This window comes from Triturus cristatus, chromosome 3_2 (genome assembly GCF_964204655.1).
Source record: "Triturus cristatus chromosome 3_2, aTriCri1.1, whole genome shotgun sequence".
Lineage (NCBI taxonomy): Eukaryota > Metazoa > Chordata > Amphibia > Caudata > Salamandridae > Triturus > Triturus cristatus.
In genome coordinates, this window is record NC_140584.1 from 206,804,013 (window position 1) to 206,824,111 (window position 20,099).

At 43.3% G+C, this 20,099-nt stretch overlaps 1 protein-coding gene across 1 annotated transcript in view; it reads right to left on the reverse strand.

Annotated features, from left to right (window-relative positions):
* Positions 1–20,099, reverse strand: part of DARS1 (aspartyl-tRNA synthetase 1) — a 416,054-nt gene that overhangs the window by 15,039 nt on the left and 380,916 nt on the right. The window contains exons 13-16 of the mRNA XM_085647532.1: positions 19,094–19,240; positions 14,517–14,559; positions 14,346–14,426; positions 4,572–4,683 (exon numbers count right to left, since the gene is read on the reverse strand). Coding sequence (XP_085503658.1) covers positions 4,572–4,683; positions 14,346–14,426; positions 14,517–14,559; positions 19,094–19,240 — 383 coding nt within the window. The remainder of the gene's footprint in view (positions 1–4,571; positions 4,684–14,345; positions 14,427–14,516; positions 14,560–19,093; positions 19,241–20,099) is intronic.

A 20,099-nucleotide genomic window follows, 5' to 3' on the forward strand; every position in this document is an offset into this window, starting at 1 on the left:
ATATCTGTAAGATCAAGGGACATTTGCAGCAGTGTCCAAAGAGATTAGGTGTGAAACATGTGGAAAGGAACACACTCGAGGAAAGTAATAGAGCAAATTATGTTCTTAATATAGGGAAGTGTGACATCTTTAGAGTGTGTGGTGGAATTTTGTGAATTACAAATTAAAATAAAGTAAGGATCAAAGTTTACTTAATCTATATTAGCATGCAAATGAGGAAAAAAAATGTATTGCCCGATGGGGGATAACTTAACAGATGTGCAACCTAAGGCGCATAATGGGCTGTCTACAAACATGATATGGTTCCGTATTTTGAATTCTGTTTTCAAGGGAAAAGTCCAAAAGGAAATCACGTTGCTAAAGATGGGACCTCTTTATTAGAATGTTGACATGAAGATAACTTGGAAATTGAGTAGAATTCAATCAGCAAGTGTGAGACCGGCCTCGTGGCGTGGGCCCTCCCGACCAGCAAGTCACACTACAACCACGCCGAACCTCGTGGGCACGGCCTTCCGGCTTCCGTGGACCAACATCCCGAGGGCCGACCAGATCCCCAACACGCATGCCCGGCCGAGGGAGAACGAAACCCCCCCCCAAACCAGACCGAGAGGCGCCGACCCTGTCACACCTCTGGTCTCTTCCCCGAGGGAGGTTTCGATCGACCACCAGGCCCCCGGTGAGCGGGCGCCTCTCCTGCTAGGCGTCTGGAGTCCCTCCCGGACACACCTGAACAGATCAAGGGGCTGAGCGACAGGAAACCCCGACACACCGCCTCCCAGGCACCAGACCCCTCTCCGCGAGGACTCCGGACTTCAAAGAGGAGGGGGAGTATAACAAGGGGTGCTGAGGGGACGAGAGGCAGAGAAGACCTGGACTGACGAGAGCCTGCGGACTTGGTCACGGCTCGATCGCTCCTCGAACAGAAGAACGCTACCCGAACTCCGAACCACCAGAGCCCTGCGGACGCTGTCGCGGCTCCCCGAACTCTGAACCATCTGAGCCCTGCTGACGCTGTCGCGGCTCCCCGAACTCCGACCCATCTGAGCCCTGCTGACGCTGTCGCGGCTCGTCGAACTCTGACCCATCTGAGCCCTGCTGACGCTGTCGCGGCTCCCCGAACTCTGAACCATCTGAGCCCTGCTGACGCCGTCGCGGCTCCCTGAACTAAGACCCTCCAGTGCCTGCTGAGTGACTCGCGGCCCGTTCCTCCAAGAGAGTCGGCAGAGATCGCCGAGAGAAGCAACATCCCCTCAGCTCGAGGATTGAGAGCTGGGCGCCGGATACCTCGCAGAGACACTGAGGGAAAGACTGTCCCGTTACCCCTTTTCCCTCCATCACAAGATCGCTGCCGCTTGTGGCATTAATTCTGCACCTGCCTGCCGGATCATAAAGATCCCTGATAACCACCGATAAAAGCTTATTATCTTACAACGATTTACTGTGTGGTGTCCCTCTATCCGAAGAAGAGAGTAGCGTAGCGTGTGCGATCCTAGGTGCGAGACCCTTCCAGGAAGGGCCTCCCTGCTCTTGCTCGGCCTAACTCTGGGAAAGGTGGGCCTCAGGGTGGTCAGGAACACATTCCGCAACCTCCCCGGGGAACGCCTTCCAACAGCAAGGAACACATTTTGGGAGCATGCATGACACATCTGAGCTTTGTGGATATGGTGAAGGATTTATCTGAAGTATTCGAGGGAGCGGAATGGAGTGTATAGGTGTTGTACATCAGAACAAGGTCAGTGTCAATGGTGAGGCTAAGCCAAAATTACAAAGGGTGTAAAATATTCCATAACACGAAGGCATGACATAGAAGAACTGCTTAAAGTAGATGAAGCAAACATACAAAAATTGGTGGAATCTTCCTTCGGGCTAATTCTCATTGGGGAGTAAAGAAAGTAAGGCAAGGTCAGATTGAAAACGTATTACTGGTACAATTTATTAAGGAGTACTGTAAAGTACTAAATATCACGGAGGCCATTTCAGAGAGCTGGAATAAAAGGTGAAAACACGACAATGAAAATGTCTAAATCCATGAGAGAGTCCAACCTCATAGGTAGGATCAACCTATTTCTACTTTGTTAGGCCACTCCTATGTATACACTGGACCTAGTTGAAAACATATTCGAAAAGTTTCACCTTTAGGAGTTAACTGATCTTTAGGCAGCCAACCTACATTCTGAGTTAAGGGCTGAGGGTGCTCAAAGAATGAAACAAAAATGTTTGGAAAGTTTTGAGAAGACCATAGCATTTAGCACCAGCTATGTGTTGCAAAACATTACATTCCACTGCACTGAGCACTATGCCTCCCAAAGTGTCCATTACTCTGAGTGGTCTTAAAATAATGCCATATGGTCTAGCCTAAATAGCACGATTGTTTCAAAGGCCAATGCACTGGTTAATCAAACGCTGGAAAGGACCTCGGTATTTTCCTGAAGATATTTTGGCCATGGGTGCCAAAAAGGGACCATTACAGGAGTTTTAAATGGCGTGTTACTGAAACACCTGCATTGCCAAGCAGGGATGACCTCTGGTCTTTTTGAGGTATGACACGATTCTACTGTAAACGTGCTTACTGAACACATCCACTGTATCAAGTAATCAAAATGAATGCACATGAAGGATACCAGCTGTCAGACGTGTTTACATGTGTTAGGTTGCCATTTGTGTTGCCACACTGTTAAAGTAGCTCAGATCAATGGTAATGAGTGTAATCAAAATGGCTACAAACAACCTCGGTCTGGAAGCAGCACGATACAAGAACATGGAATTTAAGAAAACAATATAATAGCCTTTGCTTTGAAATCTGCTAGAAGATATTAAATCTGCGGATAAATGTGAGGCTTTAACTTGAGTGTGGGGGTAATACTCTATTTAAGAAAATTTGATAATGTATTACATAGAAATAACACCAGCCACAGTCAATACTATTAACCATGAAGGTAATGTTAACATCATCAACTCGTGCTGCTAGAACGTTTAGGCGGCTACAAGAATATAGCGGTTTCGTAGAAAAGGAGCCAGGAGCGAAATACAGCACAGCTAAGCCTTTGTTCAGAGTCACAGCAAAATCAAGTGATTTTAGAAGAAGGCGCTTGGTATTTTTGAATGGTAACAACTGTGATACTGAATGAGAAATGCATTATTTTCCAAAGCTGGTGCAAAATTAAAAAGAACAAAAGGTTCTGAGAAAAGACTATGTGGTTGGAAGATAGCCAAGAAATTCCCTAGTCATGATTATGAGCATTCGTTTTGCAAATCACTCAAGAAATGAGAGAAGACAGTTTTAACTGAGTGGAAAAACTGTCTGCTATCAAGCCAAGAGATGAAGTAAGATGTGCTCGAATCTGCTAAGATAGGAGGAAAGATACGGAGCCGCCCCCTCTGTCCCCAGCGCCTTGAAACCCTCACGGGAGAGTAGCTACGCTTTACCAACCCTGATTGATTTATTTATTTATGACCAGGGGTTGCTTTAGTAGCAGAAAAAATGGTGCGCAAAAGTGTAATGTGTGAGTCATCAGATTCATGTAAGAAAACATTGAGGCGACTAATCGTAACCATGAGATGTGTAACTTGCTGTCAGAGAGGTGTACTATGAATGGGGTGACAAGTGACTGCTGGTGACACTTGAAACAGGTGAGGCGTAAAGACTTGCCCCACTTGCGAAGAGTGAGTGAAGATTGCAAGTCTAACCACCCAAAAGGTGGTCACGGAGGGGCGGACTGCTTCCCTTCTTTTGAAAAACATGAGGAAAACAGTGTCAATTACAGAACACTTTCAATGAAATGTGATAAGAACTCACTTGTCTTACAGACAGTTCTACAAGAAACTCAATAAATATGACAGCACTTCACCTCTGTGGAAATCATGTATGTAACCTGTATGCCCAACAAAACAAAGGATGCGAGTCACCTATGCTCTACTAAGTGACAGTCTACCAGGGGTGCCATTCTCATAGGTCTGGCTGCTTAATGTGCTGGTGGAGTCACTCAAATATGCCAGGGCTTCATTAGTCCTTCACAAAGTTTCTCCTGTCTTTCACTTGCACAACCTTGGACCCTCACTAGCAGACTCACGTTTCTCATGACTCACTGCTGACCTCAGAGTCTAGACTGAAGCTCTGCAGTGCTCATGCCACAGGTCAAAGGTGAGAAGAAGAATGGCACCCAACCAGGTAACTTGAGCTTTACATATGTCCTGGACCAGCCGGCTCTAATTTCTGAGTGGTGATCATACAGTCAGGCAGTGACGACATACTAGTTTGGTTTACCTTTCCAAAAGTATCAGAAAGGAAATGGACCTCTCCAAGAGCTATTTTTTGGTACAAGATGGCGTCTTGCTGCTGCAACTATCACTTCCAGGTTTGAGGAATATGAACCACTTTTACATGACACTATGCTGAGAAAGTATTGCATTTGACAGTATATGACATGAGAGGCATAGCAGAGCAAGCACACTTATCAAGGCGTTGCACTGTACATGATTCGTGATAAGCCGGGTAAATAGTCTGACAAGTCACAGTTAACCACTGTGGATAGACTGAATCTTTAGACTGTGGAAATCAAATATCACGTTACCAATGCCATGATGCTGGGCCCTTTCAGTCAGAAGCTGCGGGTCATGAACTCTCTGGGCTCCCGACAAGATCTCTTCCCCTCTCATGAACATGTCGTAGGAGTTGGAGTATTTCTGTAAAAGTATTTAAAAAACAAGAGGACAGCAGAATTTAGTAAGCTGACAATATGATTTTGGGTGGATTGAAAGTGGCTTCTTCTAAAGATCGCTTAGCAACTGACTCATTAAAGGAGACGAAACACTGCAAAATCAATATTTTTTGACTTATCTAATTATAGCAACAGCGGAAAATAAATCACAAGGCAGGAAACTAGTCTACAATTGCTAGAAGCATACAGGATCGCTTCCTTCTCCTTAAACACTTAGGGGTAAAATGATCCAATCAAAACAATACTCCTCCCACTAGAATTGATCTATCGGCTCAGAAATTGCCTCCCATTCACCTAAAATGTCACAACTTTGAGCAAACAAGTTAAAAAAAACATTATCCTGGTACGTGATGTCAACCTGAAGACTGAAAAGCCTCATTCCATTAACAAGCATTGGCAAAGCCAATAGGTCTGGCTTTGGCTGTAAGCCTTTCAGCAATTCTTGTTTTGGCAAGGGTTTTGCAAAACTGTTTTGTTCAGCAAGCTGCCAGGCTTCAACAATCTTGGCTAAAGGCAAACATATTGCTTTGGTCCTAGAAAATCAACAACTGCCATGGTATTCCCTGGCCCTGAAGGGAACTACTTTGTGTGTGGATGTGCTCCTTGTGAAAGGGCAGCAAGCAGTAACTCATACCGAAGTCTGCAAGTGGCTGAAGTGGGAGGACACACTGCCCCTTGATGCTTGCTGGAGTGAGTGGAAGAAAAATGTGAATGACACAACCACAGGATAATGGATGGAGTCTAGCTAAACTCCCCTCTAAATAACTATGTTACACCCATCATTTTAGTTAAATTACAAGGCCTTGGCCAACAGACTTAAAAATGTCAACTGGTCTGGCATTGGATGCCAGTCTCTTGCCTTTGAGGGAAAAGGCAAGAAAGGTAAGGAAGACTAGAAAGAAAGAAAGAGGAAGGCAAGAAAGAAGAAGGCATGAAAGAGGACGGCAAGAAAGAAAGGTAAGGAAGACAGGAAAGAAAGAGGAAGGAAAGAAAGAAACAAAGAAAGGTAAGGAAGACCAGAAATAAAGAGGAATGCAAGAAAGAGAGGAAAGAGAGGAAGACAAGAAAAAAGAGGCAAGAAAACGGAAGGAAGAAAGAAAGATAAAACAAGGAAAGAAAGAAGGAAAAGGAAAGGAAAGAAGAAACAAAAGCAAGAAGCAAAGAAAGAAAGCAAGGAAGAAGAAAAGAAAGAAATAGGAAAAAAGAATAAGGAAATAAGGAAAAAAGAAGGAATGACAGACAGGGTTGCAAAGATAGAACTTCCTCATGAACTTATATTCCGAGTTCATGTGGGCTGCTTGTATGGTGTGAAAAAGCAGCAGTCAGATAAATAAAGGCCACTTTAAAAGGAATTTACAATTAGCACCAGACAGGAATTGGAATATGTCCTTGCTCACATCTGGTAACAAACTTTGAAAATGCAATAGGTCTCTCCTTTTATTAAGGTATAGCCATTTGCTTTGCTAGACAATACCATTGGCAAAGCAAATGGCTTTAACTTAATTAAAGGCGAGACCTATGGCATTTTCAATGCTTGTTCTACACTGGAAACAGTGGGCCAGTTGCTCGATGCTGTGCTAATCCTCTTATATAACTCTGGCTTGTGGATGACTGAATAGGTCTTCTATGATATCATTCTTTGTGATGGCACATTAACCCTCTGAGCTGACTCGCCATCATATAATTGTAGTTGATTTGTCAAATGTCAGCATGATTCCGTTTTGCTATGATGAAGGTGCTCTGCCATGGACTACAAAGCGGGTCCCCTGCTATATATAGACACCTATGACTGGGTTGTCAGAACAGCAGAAAGAAGAATTTAGTGCACATTGCAATCTTTAAAAAAAGCCAGACATGTTCTTGTACATCAAAGGTGAGTGGTTTCCAGCGCTTCGCTGTAGCCAAAAGCAGCAGTTTATTATTTTCGGTGTGGTCAAGTTATAGGTATAGAGTGAGCCATCAGGCTTACAGCCCATGGGAGAGTCACAACAGCATCTCCATGAACTAGTTAAGAAAGCTTCTTATGCGGGAGGAGCCAAGATGGCGACCGGGACGGCAGCGTAGACTCCCGGCTCCGTGAACCTCCGCACCCCGCACGGATATCCTGCACGAGATCCTTAGCCTGCGCCATGCGATTGTGTTTGTGAATGAGAGTGGCACCCGATCGTGTGACTCCGAGGTTTCTGGCTGCGGTAACGCCGGAGACATGTGCATTTGAACTTTGCGGCCCGTGCAGCCCTGGAGCCAGGACCTCGAGTGGACGCCTTGGCCGGGTGGCAGTTCAACAACAGCGGCCTGTGGTGACTGGGTGGAGTCGGTTCACCGGAGCGGTGCCAAACTCGGCCTACATTTCGTCGTGGTCGTTCCTACTGTTAAGCGTAGCGGACCGAGTGCATGCCCGGGGGTGCACTTCTCAGATCCTCCGGTGATTGCCCCTGCCTTTGATGGTGAGCTGCCCGGACGCCGCCCGTAACTCGCCCTGATCCTTGCGGGCCGCTCCCGGATTTTCGCGGGAGCTGGTCCGTGGTGGGGACGACTGTTGCCCGTGACCACGCAACGGATAACTTTTTGCCTGCCCCCGGAACCCTGTCTCCAGCGACGTGGACCTCGAGGCGCTTGTCCCTGGGTCCCGGCCCCAATACGGGTCGGGCATACCCGGCGGCCATCTTGTTGCGATGAAGCCTACCATCCTGTCCGCTGGGTCGCAGCAGGATTGGGAGTGTGTGACTTTTGGGAGTGTGGCGGAGCGCTCGCAGAGAGCTGTGCTGGGGTACGGCGACCTCCTCGAGGCCCTTGGTGCCCTTCATTCCTCCTTGGTTCATGGCGTCGGGGTCTTGGGGAGTAAGCTCGACGGTGTGGCATCAGCGTTGGGACAGTGGCGGCCCGCCTGTCCTCAGGTACACAGGGACTTCCCACACTGCACACAGGAGGATAATGTCGCGGCCACCCCTGAGATTAGTGCACAGCTGGACACTCCGGACAGTGTACTACCGTGTGATCGGCTGGCTGAGGGTCTGATCTGTTCCGGAGGTATTGGGCCTGAGTGGGAGGTGGTGGCCTCGTCCCGTGCACGGCCTCCGGCGACCCAGGGACAATTCAAGCAACAATTGTCTACTTTGGCTGCTTCCGCCTTCCTGGACCTCGAGTGCAGTGCAGATCCTGGGGCAGCACTGGGAAGCCCGTCCCTCCAGGATGCGGACTGTGTTGGTACTCAGAGACTTCCACCCCATCTATGTGCGTCGCTTCCCGGTCGTTTTTGGACACTCCTCTACCTGGGAACATCGGACATGGCGCTGGGTCGAGGGGTAGGCATGGGTAGAATTGCAAAGAGTGGTCAGGGATAATGGCTGATCCTTCAGGGGTGGTCATCTAGTAGACGGGCAGGCTCTGGGGTTGCGTGCTCTCATGACATAGCTATTCGCATAATAGGTGCATAATGCTCCCCATCTTTCTTTGATAGGGACGATTTTGTGCTGCTTATTATTTGCTTTGGGGAGAACTTACCGTGCGGGAGGGAGAAGCCGGGGGTATGTTTTGAAGGCCCTCCTCCGGTTTATTAATACTTTCTCTACCCCCCCGTCTGGTGGGGTTCTTTTCTTACTTCTTTTTCCCTGTTCTTCTATATTTCGGGTCTGGTTCCAGGGCGACAGGCACACTGCTGGGGGGGGGGGGCCGTACTCATCTGCAGAGGTGCAGGGCGGGGGGTTGGGGGAGGGGATTCTTTAGTCTTTCATCTCCTTTTTCTATGGCCTCCTTTTTCTTCTCTGATTCTTCTTGTTTTTTCCTTTCTGGGATCAGCGTGATACACCTCCTTTGTTGTGACTCGTTGCCTTTTCATGTGTGCCACAATTTCCGGGGTGTTTTCTGGGCGTTCGAGTGGGGGACTGCAGGCGCAGCTGTTTATGATAATCTTCCCCATCCTGAATTTCCTGTGTCTGCGCCATTGCTCCAATAGATTGCTGTTTATTGCTTACGTCTATTATTCTGCCTGCCTTTTATCGCCGTTGGGAAATTGTTTGGCACCTGATCCTTCTGTCTTGTTTCATTATAAAATGAAAACCCTTTTTTCTCCTGGTGTCCTACCTGCGTTGTTCACTGGCCAGACTGTATTGGCATGAAGATTCTGCTCCCTGAGGTGCTGCCTGTGTTTACATCTGTTCTTCATTGCTCTGATTGCTTGGCGGCCGGCCCCGGGGGGTTGTAGGCCCATACTTGTTATTGATTGAAATGTTAATAAAGGTTTTTCAACAAAAAAAAAAAAAAAGAAAGCTTCTTATGAACCAAGAGTCCTCGTTTATTGTAAATACTCATTGGCTGTGCTCGAAATACATTACCTGTAGAGGAGATCTAAACTACCAAAATCAATATGATGTTCAGTTTATATAAGAACAGGTATCCCGCACCTAGACGCGAAGCAAGTCAGGAAAGAGGCTCGTAGAGGGCAATTCTACGGAAAAGAGCCACTTCTAGGCACTTTCAACTAAAAGATTAGATGAGTGTAGTAGATTACTTTCATACTGAAGTCTGGCCTATTTCCAAGCACTACAAGCTTTGACAGAGTTGGTGGGGAAAAGCGAGATTGGCTAGCTTGCCAAAGATCACTGGTCTGATCAAGGCAATTCTACGGAAAAAGTGCCACATATCTAGGCACTTTCAGTTGAAACATTAAATTAGTGTAATAGATTAATTTCATACATAAGGCCTATTTATAAGCACTACAAGCTTTGACGAAGTTGGAGGGGAACAGCGAGATTGGCTAGCTTGCCAAAGATCCTCATCACACCGGTCTGATGAAGGGGAATCAGAGGTTAGAATTGACTTCTACCAGCCCAGAGCCTGCAAACCAGCCTTTAGACCACATCTACTTCAACAGAATGACATTTAACAAAAAAATAATATAAACAGACTTTAATATTAGGCAAATATGAAGCTCTACATGCAATAAAGACTGTTACCCATCATAGTACATTGTGATCTGCTCAGTGCAACAACAAAAGAAATGAAAACCTCATGAAAATATTAGGAGTAAACCATTTAAAGTGCTTTCTGTCACCATAACGTTGCAGTTGGCATCTGTTTATAGTAAGCTCCACCAAACCCACACCATTCCATCAGTTTATAGCATATTGCGCTAATGGGTAACTAGGGACTTCAAAACGTATACACGGTCAAAGAATCTGTAAAAAAATCCATAATTCAATGAAAATTGATTTTTGAACCTTCCATTGACATCATTGTCTACTTGAGCGTGCTGCTGGAGTTTGGCCTGTACAACAGTACTAGTCGCAAGTTTTTTTAGTTTTTTTTTTTTAGCTTTTTTGCAGTTTGTGGACCTTCAATTTGAATGACAAAATTAACAGATGAATAACATTTTTAGAGAACCTCTTAATGCAGACTAGGCTCTCACAGAGCCTGGCAATAGGGTCGCTTTCCACAGCACTACTCACACTGGTTCTTCCTCTAAATGGGCCAACTAGAAAATTAACAAGGATGAGGCCAATCAAGTGACAAAAGTAACATGCCGTTGACTTTCTTTCAGGGATTCAATTAGACCCTTGTGTAAAGCTTTCAGAGGTCACTCAGAGGTCGCCTGTTAAAATTACCTGGGGTAGCCTCTGTTTTTACCATTGCGATCCCACCTCTGATAACACTTGAAGTAAGCCTATAATGCATTCATTAGTAGAACATACCCAGAAAAGCCGGTAATTTAGCTTGGTGGATTAATGCACCCATCAGTGAGCTCTATGTGTAACCTGGAGGCAGTAGGTTAGGATTCCAGCTGTCTCCACCCATCCATTCATGCTTCATATGTTGGAGAACTAAGCATCATTAACTTGGGTCTAATTAAAACACGTTCTTGGAAGCTCGCACTGATTCTCCTCTTAGAAGCTGTTAAATAAATGCAGCAGGTAACCTAATAAAGTGATCACGTTGAACCTAGTCCTTGCCAAGACTCAGGATAAAATTATTAAAGAACTAACACACCTGAAGCATTTGCATACACCCTTACTAACCTTTTCCGACTAACACCGATTCACATTAATAATTGGTGGCATGTTTGTTCTGTATGGAAAACATACTCAGCAAATGCAAATGTTAGATTTTAACACACCTCTCACTACTGGCCATGGCGCACCCCTTGTTTGCAGATCAAAAGACTGAGGTGAAGAGATTTGGACAGGATCATACAATGTGGTGTGCTGGTTCGTCAACGATGCTAGCCACTGTTTACATCTCAACCCACCCTGGGATGCCAACCTCGCTATGATATGAGCATGTATTTTAGTGAAACAGATGGCAATGGGCTTGGAGACAAGTAACATGACATGAATAGTTCCTATTATTATTTATTTATTTTTGGGCAATTGATATTATATTGACCTATTGCCAAGGAGCAATACTTTACACTGGTCTTGTCACAACACAAGATCTACAAAATGAGGTCTTGTAAATGAAACATTAAGTTTTCGGTGTTGAATTGAAAAGAGATTACAGAAACTAGCGTGAGATGTGATCTTGCGCAAACCAGATGACACCCCGGTGACTAGAACAGCCCACCCGCTCCACTGAGTGTTGGATACTGAGCTCTACAAAGTGAAACATCCCTTCATGCCAATACCGGCTGACTTTGTGGTGCTCAATACATTCCAATCTGAAGGATGAATGGCCGAGGGGGAGAGATCGGATGCGCACCAGAAAGTGCATCAGTCCACTCTGTGCAAACTGTAAAGTGTGTGTGCGTGTTTGATTTTTAATTTTTTTTTTACAAATACTACCAGTATGTGGTCGATGATCGGGATATTTTACACCCATTCCCCATATTTTTATCTATGTACACAATTGCTTCATATGCATTTACAAGGAGATATGACAATATTGCAGGAATCACAAGACGCTTTGGTCAAGTGCTGACGCCGGGATTAAAGTTCAAATCTTCGGGTTCCAAGGTCAGTGAATTAGACACTGCTCCAATCCAAACGTGCAGCGATTGCTCCGAATCAAACGGCCTCTTTTACTCAACCTCAGAAGCATAAAATGCAGAGCGGACTCGTTAAAATAGAACAAACGGGTTGTTACCGCAGTGTTCGCCACAACTTCTCAGGATCTCAAATTCTACGATTAACAATGATTTAAGTTAACAGCATTTCAACAAAGGCAAACATGTCAAGGAAAGGGTACATAGCCGAGCCCTTACAACACAAAGAGCTATGAAAAGCATCACAACTCTAAGACCGTGGGCATCGCATGGATGGGGCGCTATGCAAATACCAATAAAATATATACAAACAGATTCCTGTGACTCGCTGTCGTTTGCAGTACCAGTCGTCATTGCTGAATGTGAGTATGCACAGCAGCACAATCCGCATGCCTTGAGTCTGGGGCGCCCTCCCAAATTAAAACAAGCATTTGCAATGTAATCGGTCCAATTGCATTGCAAATGCTTAAGTTTAAAACTAAGCGCAGCGCCGCTTCACGGACACCGCACTCGGTTTCTTTATATATTTCTTAACTTTAACACTGAGCGTGGTGTCCTTGAAGCAGGCGCTGCGCTCAGTGCTAAAGTTAAGAGATATATAACTAATCCCAGCGCGGTGTCCGTGAAGCGTCGCCGCGCTCAGTTTCAAAGTCAACAAGCTGTCGGCGTTGGGAAAAATACAGTGCATAGCAGATAATGAGTGTGTAACGCCACAAGTGAGACATTCAATCCCGGTGGGCGGGGCTAAAAGGAGACAGGCGGCAACAAGGAGGGACTAAGAAGCCTCCTTTTAAATCGTGAGCCTTCGATTTACATGCAGGATGACGCCAGTGAATCAGAAAGATGGGCAGGGCTTCAACTTCGCCTCCGAGAGTTTTGGAATCTGTATTGATTCCAAGAAGCTCTCGTATGACGAGAGCAGCGCATGCGCGCTGCTTTCGCCAGCCGAGACCTAAAAAGAACGCTGCTAGGATATCAGGTTCAACAAACAAAAGCAACACTAAAGTAATACAGTAAAAAACAAAAACACTGGCACTGAAATAAACTACCTTGTGTGTGGAAGTGCTCCTTATGAAAAGGCTAAATGCAGTCCCTCAAAGTGAAGTTAGCCAGTAGCTGACCTATTGCCCCATGCAGTATGCTGTAGTGGGTGGAAGCAAATGTGAATGACACAACAGACCAATGTATGAAGAGAGGTGGCTGAAAGCCACTTTGAGTAGGTATATTATGCAAATAGTTTTAGTAAAATCAAAAGATCTTGGTTAATGCCAGACCTAAAATTAGAAGACCACAGAGTAATGAGTGAGCCTCAGAAAGACTCATTACTGTGAAAAACAAGGCTGGCAACTGGAATGGTATTAGCAGCCATGCATGGAAATTTCCAGTAAATCATACAAGAAATTAAAACAGAATCATTTAAGGAAATAGCATTTGTTTCTTAACAGGAATACAGCAAACTTCACCACTCTCAAAATTATTCTACTCATTAGCCAACACTACCTGATTAAATCCATAAATCAAGTCTCTCAATGGGTCTTCGCTCACAAAACAGAAACCACTAGGTCGCAAATGACCAATGCTGGTCACAAGAATACAAAGTGTACATCATTGGACCAGGCTCTATTAGTTTGAAAAACAACTTTTAATATGTATAAGCAACAAAAGCACTGCAAGTAATATCAGACAAGGGTCCCCCCTCTTCTCTTTGAGGCTTTTGCCAAAAAACACTCATTGAGCGCTGACCAAATTCAAATGCAGCAAACATCACAACCATAAAGAAGCCTTTCCTTGTCACTGAACCCAAACCAATATTTTAAGTTGACCTTTTCTTTAAATAAACTTAGGTTCTAAAATGCATCTCAGCTACCAAACTATTGCCAAACCAAGCAGACAGAGCAAAAAGTTTCACTACAGGTTTAGGTCCAGTTTGAATAACAACACCCTCTAGACACAGGCCAGTCATGCTTTCACATACTGCATGACAGACTGCACAAACATAAGAAACGAGTTCTCACTGCTGACAGACTCAGGCTCTCTAGTGGTCCATATTCAATAATACCTATTGGCAGTCTTCAACATTAGTGATCACAGAAACTGTTAGGAACACTTAAAATACTTGATGACTTAAGCAGCAGTACTGGATTCGGTAATCTCCTTCCTATACAACGTATACTAGCAAGGTAATACAAGAAATGTGCTTCCCCAGTCACAGATTCCTTCATTGCGCCCCACAAAGCTCCTCCTACCTATTGGAACCTGCAAATTTAATATAAGTAAGGTAATGAAAGACCATGATATTTATCTACCAATAGTACAGAGGCATTACTCGATGAATGCTTAAAATCAACAGATCTATGACAACGGTTCATTCACAAAATTGTTTGATAGTTCTTTCTCTCTTCATTTATCTTAATGCCATTTAATCTTAGATGCCGTTACATGCGACCAATTGTGACTAAATTTCTTAGAATTTCAGCTTTGCTGTGCTTTGTCTGACCTGACCGTATGTATCCACCTTCTTATTAGTTACCGTTTTCTCTCAACCTCTGAGCTCATGTGATTTGTAGCCACCATTTAAAGACATGAAGTGCTGGTTAAATAACATGAACTGAAAACAACATACAAATTACAGCAAAATAAATGTTACTCACTATGTCTTGGGGATCTGGCATTGTGTAGAAAGGTCTCACGGCCAGGGGATATTTGTCAAGAATATAGAAGTCTGTATCATACTAGAGAAGAGGAAGAGAGAATGTATCATAAGTGAGAGATAAAGTTTTAAACTTCGTTCCATCATAAAAAACCATAACCATCATTGTTACCTTCTCTTTCACAAGGCGGCCAAGAAGTTTTTCATTGGGAGTACTAAAAAACACAGAGAGATGATTTTTTAGTGGCATATTCATAGTGCATATGAAGCATTTTTTAGACGTACAGTTCAGTAGATGTGATAAAAACATCATCAGACACACAGATGCACATGCCGTTCAAACATATACGCAGTCACAAGTGAAGAACTTTGGACCAGCTTGTGAGGGTTTGTGGACTCAACAGATACCTTTCACAACACATCTAGGACCAAATTAAAGCAGGAAACCAAAACACGGTGTATCCCATTAATTTAACCCAGCTTCCACGTTGGCCATTATGTAATTTTAAATTGCAAAATGTAATTAAAGATTGTTACTGTAGAAAATCTCACTATACTGCGTGGTCACCCAAGATTATTTGCCTTCTTTTCTGTGCTATTTTTGCTGGCTTTTGAATTTTGGGCACTGTTACACCTGCTAAACAGGAGTAAGGTGCTTGTGTTTTCTTGTTAAACATCATCAAATTGGCTTATCCCTAATCAAATTATTTAACTTGCCCAAAAGTACCTAATATATGGTAGTAAAATGGGTCCAAGGCCTGGAAGTTAAATGACACCTGTGGACCGTAGTACCTATTGTGCCATCAACAGATTAGGACAGGGAATCATGACTTAAGGGCTACCATGTGTAGCCAGACTGCAGCAGCTTTAACCCCCCTGCACAGACCTTGTAAAATCACTGTTTTGAAAGGTAAGAAATCTTCGTTTTAAATATTTAAAAAGTCACCCCCTAAACAAGTGACATTGACTAGACCTAAAGAGATATTGTCTGGAAAACAGGGAAAGTCAGAGTATAGGTCATGCACTTTTTAATCTTTAACTTTTGACCTGTACCACACTCCATTCAAAGACTTGTTTTTATGTTTGGTGAAAATCCAATCTAATGGTGAAGTTGGATATTTACTAACTATATTAGAAAAGTAACTATCACAAAGTTATCGTTACCCTGCCTGGAGCTGCTGGAGGCTAGTTTAAATTAACTCTCCAGCCACTGCTGAGCCTTTACTTGTCTTGAAGAAGTTGTGAAAGGTGTGAAAACAGCTCCCAGAGCAGGGACACAGGTAAATATTAGGTGACACCTGGAAAGGCCACAGTCTTTGTCCTCCTAGACAGGCTGGACCCACAAACAGTGGGAGGAATGCTACCCCAGAGCCAGTTTTGAGTAACCACAGAGGAGAGCACTGCTCATTGCACAGGCCACACAGGCTCTGCACAAGATAAGGTGGTTTTCTGCATCTTGGATTTTGGGAAGAAAGTGGACTGTGGAATTGTTTGAAGTAGGGCAACCATACTGGTGCAAAAGTATGCAGCGTTGTCCTGGGAACGTTTGCCCCATAGGTTGAAGAAGAACCAGCAGTCACCCCACCCTCTAGCTGGTGCAATGCATAAATGTGGCACCCAAAGTTACCATCTTTCTAGACGTCTGTACTTTCTTGACCTCCGGAGGATCAGAGGAGGACTGGACCTGCTGTCTGTGACTTAAGACAAGCCTTAAAGGACAGGACCCGCTCTCTCTTATACCAAGTACTCAGGATCGGTCGGCTGTTTTCCTGTGTGACTAGCGGGACACTACAAGTTGGAAAATACCTTTTCCCTGAAGTGCCCCGCTGACCAGTGTCAACTAGAATTGGGACTGGACTTTGCTGTTTGCCTGACTTACGAGAGTGTCGAAGTGGCTTCCCGAGAGGTCCTGCATGCCTTAGAAGTGTACTTAAGTGGCTGTTTGGCACCAGAAAAATGCTTAGAAACTTTTGAAAAGTTTTCATTCAATGCTTCAAGGGATCGTTCAGAAAAAGTATCTAACCGCCAGTTTCACAGTGTCTAATTAGATTTCAGCTTCAACCTGTTCAAACGTTTCCGAAAGTATGAGACAAAAAGTGCTATTCTGCTTTGGAAAATCTCCGAAACACCATTGGGACCAATCTGCTTCAGGTAACCAGCCTTTAGATCCACAGCAGTGGCCGCAATTTCAGCAGCGATACACATTGGGAGGATTTCTTTTCTCAAAAAGTGACAACGTCCCTTTCTGAACTGGGACTTGGATACTTTTTTTTTAAACTTTTGACTTCCAGGATTTTCACTGGTACTGATCATTTGGTGCATCTGACAAAGGTTCCATCACGTCAGCCTGAAATTGTACATAGGTCATGGTCTACCGCTGCCAAAGAGTAACATTGGCGAATAGTGCATTTTTGGTGCTATTTGTACTTTAGAACAAATGGAAAATTCATACCTCCTATCCCCTTTACTGGATTTTTGTAGTTTTGGTGTCATTTTGTTTATTGAATTTTACTCTATTTTTCAAATGTGCTTTACGATTTCTATCGTTTGTTATTCTGACTTTATTAATATTTTGGTGCTGCATAAATACTTTACACCTTGCCCTAATAGTTAAGCATGTATGCTCAGTGCCATAGCCACCGGGGGGCGAGCTCAAGTTAATTTAGTGATTTTGATGTTTACCCTTACAAGTTAATGATATTATTACTTGAGGTGGGCGAGTGCCCATCCCAAATAATAATCCACTTTCTTGCAATCACTATGACCAGATATGTCTCTTAAACATGCTGTGTTCCAAGTATGCACCACATCATAGCCCCAGGACAGGCTTTAGCAAGAAGGCTCTTACTCTTTCCATAGTGTATTTTGCAATTATAGAAATTGAAAACATTTTTTACATGTTGCATAGGGTGAGGATTTAAGGACCGCTCTAATGCTTCATTTTACTGAGTGATCCATAACACTCAAACAGGCTTTTTAAGACATACATTCATGGCTTTTCAGGGGTTGTAAAGGTAAGCAGTTCTAGGAACCATTTTTATCAGGTCTGCAAAGTAGAAAGACTGTCAGCACATATTCCCAACATCAAACTTTTCAATCCTCCATGTCAAGAGACATGAACACGCCCGGTTAAGGCAGACACTGTTTACACCACACTGTGCAAAGTTTTCAGATTATTTTACAATATCCAGCTATATTAACTAGTAATATTATGCTTCACTGAAAATTATTATCCATTTTAGGACACGTTTGGTGGTTTTGTATGGTTTATCAAAGTTTGGGGGAAACCCATCTTCCCTGCCTACTGTACTGATTGATAAGGATAACATGAATGCAGAGAATGTTACTGTATGCTGCGGAAGAGCATTTATATGTTGTCTAAAACGTAATGACACAAGACACCAGAACTACTGATCTCTGGATATTAAGGTGTAGTAGTGTTGTTACTTGTACAATGATCGAGTAGTGGACAAGTCACCAAAAACACAACAGTGCTAGAAGAAATGTTGAGGTGCTACTGTCAAGTGAAGTGATTTTTATGGTGAATAAAGTTGATCAGTTGAATGAGCACTGTGGCAAATGAGAGTTGAGGAAAATGAGGCAGGCAACAGGGAAGGCCTGTCCATTGGAGAAGCATGCATTACTTAACACATGTTGAAGAAAGGTACAATCAAAGATATGAACACATATGAAAATATGATTTGGTATTCAATATTGAACAGTCCGCTCATGTTGGGGTCATATTAGGTAAACTGAATTATAAAGAAATGAAGCAACAGATATTACTTCTGTCCAGATTACTTAAAATTATAGATATGGACAAAATTGAAGAAACACTGCAAAATAATATAGAATGCACTTAAGTCTTGCATATCATTGTATGTGTTTTGTGTAGTTTGAGACATGTTGTTGAATTAGGAATATTTTAAATATAACTTGGCAAAGCAGCTGCCTCGAAGACCTATTTTAGACAATTGTTTAATATGTATGTAGTGTGTGCTTTGCCTCTGTTCCACATGAGTATTACTCCCTCATCTGTTGGTTGTAAGGCCTAGTACTTCGTCTCACATGGCATGCTTACACTACCTAATACAGTATTATATAGGCGGGCGCACTTATACCAAAGAGTATTATATGGCACTCCACAGCCGGCTCAATTTATCCCAACATAATAAGCCCGAGAGGTAATATCTGACCAATAATGTTGTACTGCAGAACAGGTATGGCAACATAGAGAACGCAGAGGCATAGAATGACACTGTATTAGAGCTGCAGTGGGTTTTTTGCCGGAAGGGGACATTTTTAAGAAGACTTGAAAAGGGTTGGTTTTTTAAGTGCTTTCTGAATGTGAGAAAGGTGGGTTTTGTTAGCATATCAAGTAGCAGAGAGTTCCAGACTGAATCTCTCTAGTTCTTTTGAGTCACTTCATTTTGGATGTTCATGGAGTATCTCTAATGCCACTGCCCAGAGGCTTCTCCTGGCAACAGAGCACCGCCTGCTGTGGTTGAAGTTCACTGTGAGGCTGTACAGGTTTCTGGTTTTCATGTGAGTAGATCTGACTCCCTCCTGTAGTACTTCTTGCTTACTCCTGGCAGAACAAAAGTGAGTCATAATAAACTTTTCGTGAATCGGGCCGTTTAGGTTTACGGATTGCGGCGTACATTTCTATTTTCAAATACAAATTAATCCAAAAACATTTGTGTTATAAAGACCAGAGGAAAAAATTCAAAACGGTATGCATGGCACTACCTTAGATCCTCTTCATCCCCCATTTCTATTCCAGCTTCTCTTAACATCGCCAGTCCTTCGCGATACTCTAGCCTCAGGGTGGGCTCCAAAAACTTGAACGGCTCACATGGAAACTGCTTGCCGACTGTCTGGATCTCAGTCTGAAATCTGCATATCAAAAACAAAATTATTAATTAATTACAGTTCTCGTTTTCTAACTTAGAAATTGTTTATTTTCAAAGGTAAGTAGCACAATAACAATTATTCAACTCCTTAAATGTTTCCTCCTGGTATCACCTTTTCTGCAAGAGTTACTTCCACAATCCATTTCAATAAAGAGGGGATAAATATGCGGAAAACACAAATTACTATTGGATAAAAGAGAAGGATAAGTTCTGAGTATCACTCTATCTTGGTTCGGGTATTGTGTGCTGATGCAACAACCTCTCTCTGTGTAATGAGGGACAGAAAATAAAATAAACAGTTTTCATAATAACTATTTGTAAGTTGCTGCCTTCCATTAAACAATGCCCTTTTGTTAAAATGTTAAAAACAATACTGGGTTTAATTCCATACAATTGTTCTTGTGCTTACTGTAGTGGGTTCCATTAACCATACAATAAAATTATTAATACAAAAAAATTCAAAAATTACTTTTGATGTGGACGATGACGGTGAAATGCAAGTACAATAAATCATCAAAATGCGATCCCACTGCTTCATTTCATGAAGAAAAATAATAACACAATGGCACAGAAACAGCCCAGACAGGTTTGTTTCAGATTACAAGTGCAATAATGAACACGGAAAAAAACTAACACCCCAAAAAACATAAGATCATCATTTATAGTCATTCGACAGAAATGATCTTCCATTGGCGCACACCCAGTGGCAGAACCCGAGCCGCCTTCTCCTACACTGTGATTTAGCAGACCCTTTCCTCGTTCTGAACCTTCTACTACTACTGTCAGGAGGACCAGGTCATAGAGATGAAGGCAAACGCTTCAGCAACTCTGCGTTCAAGCAG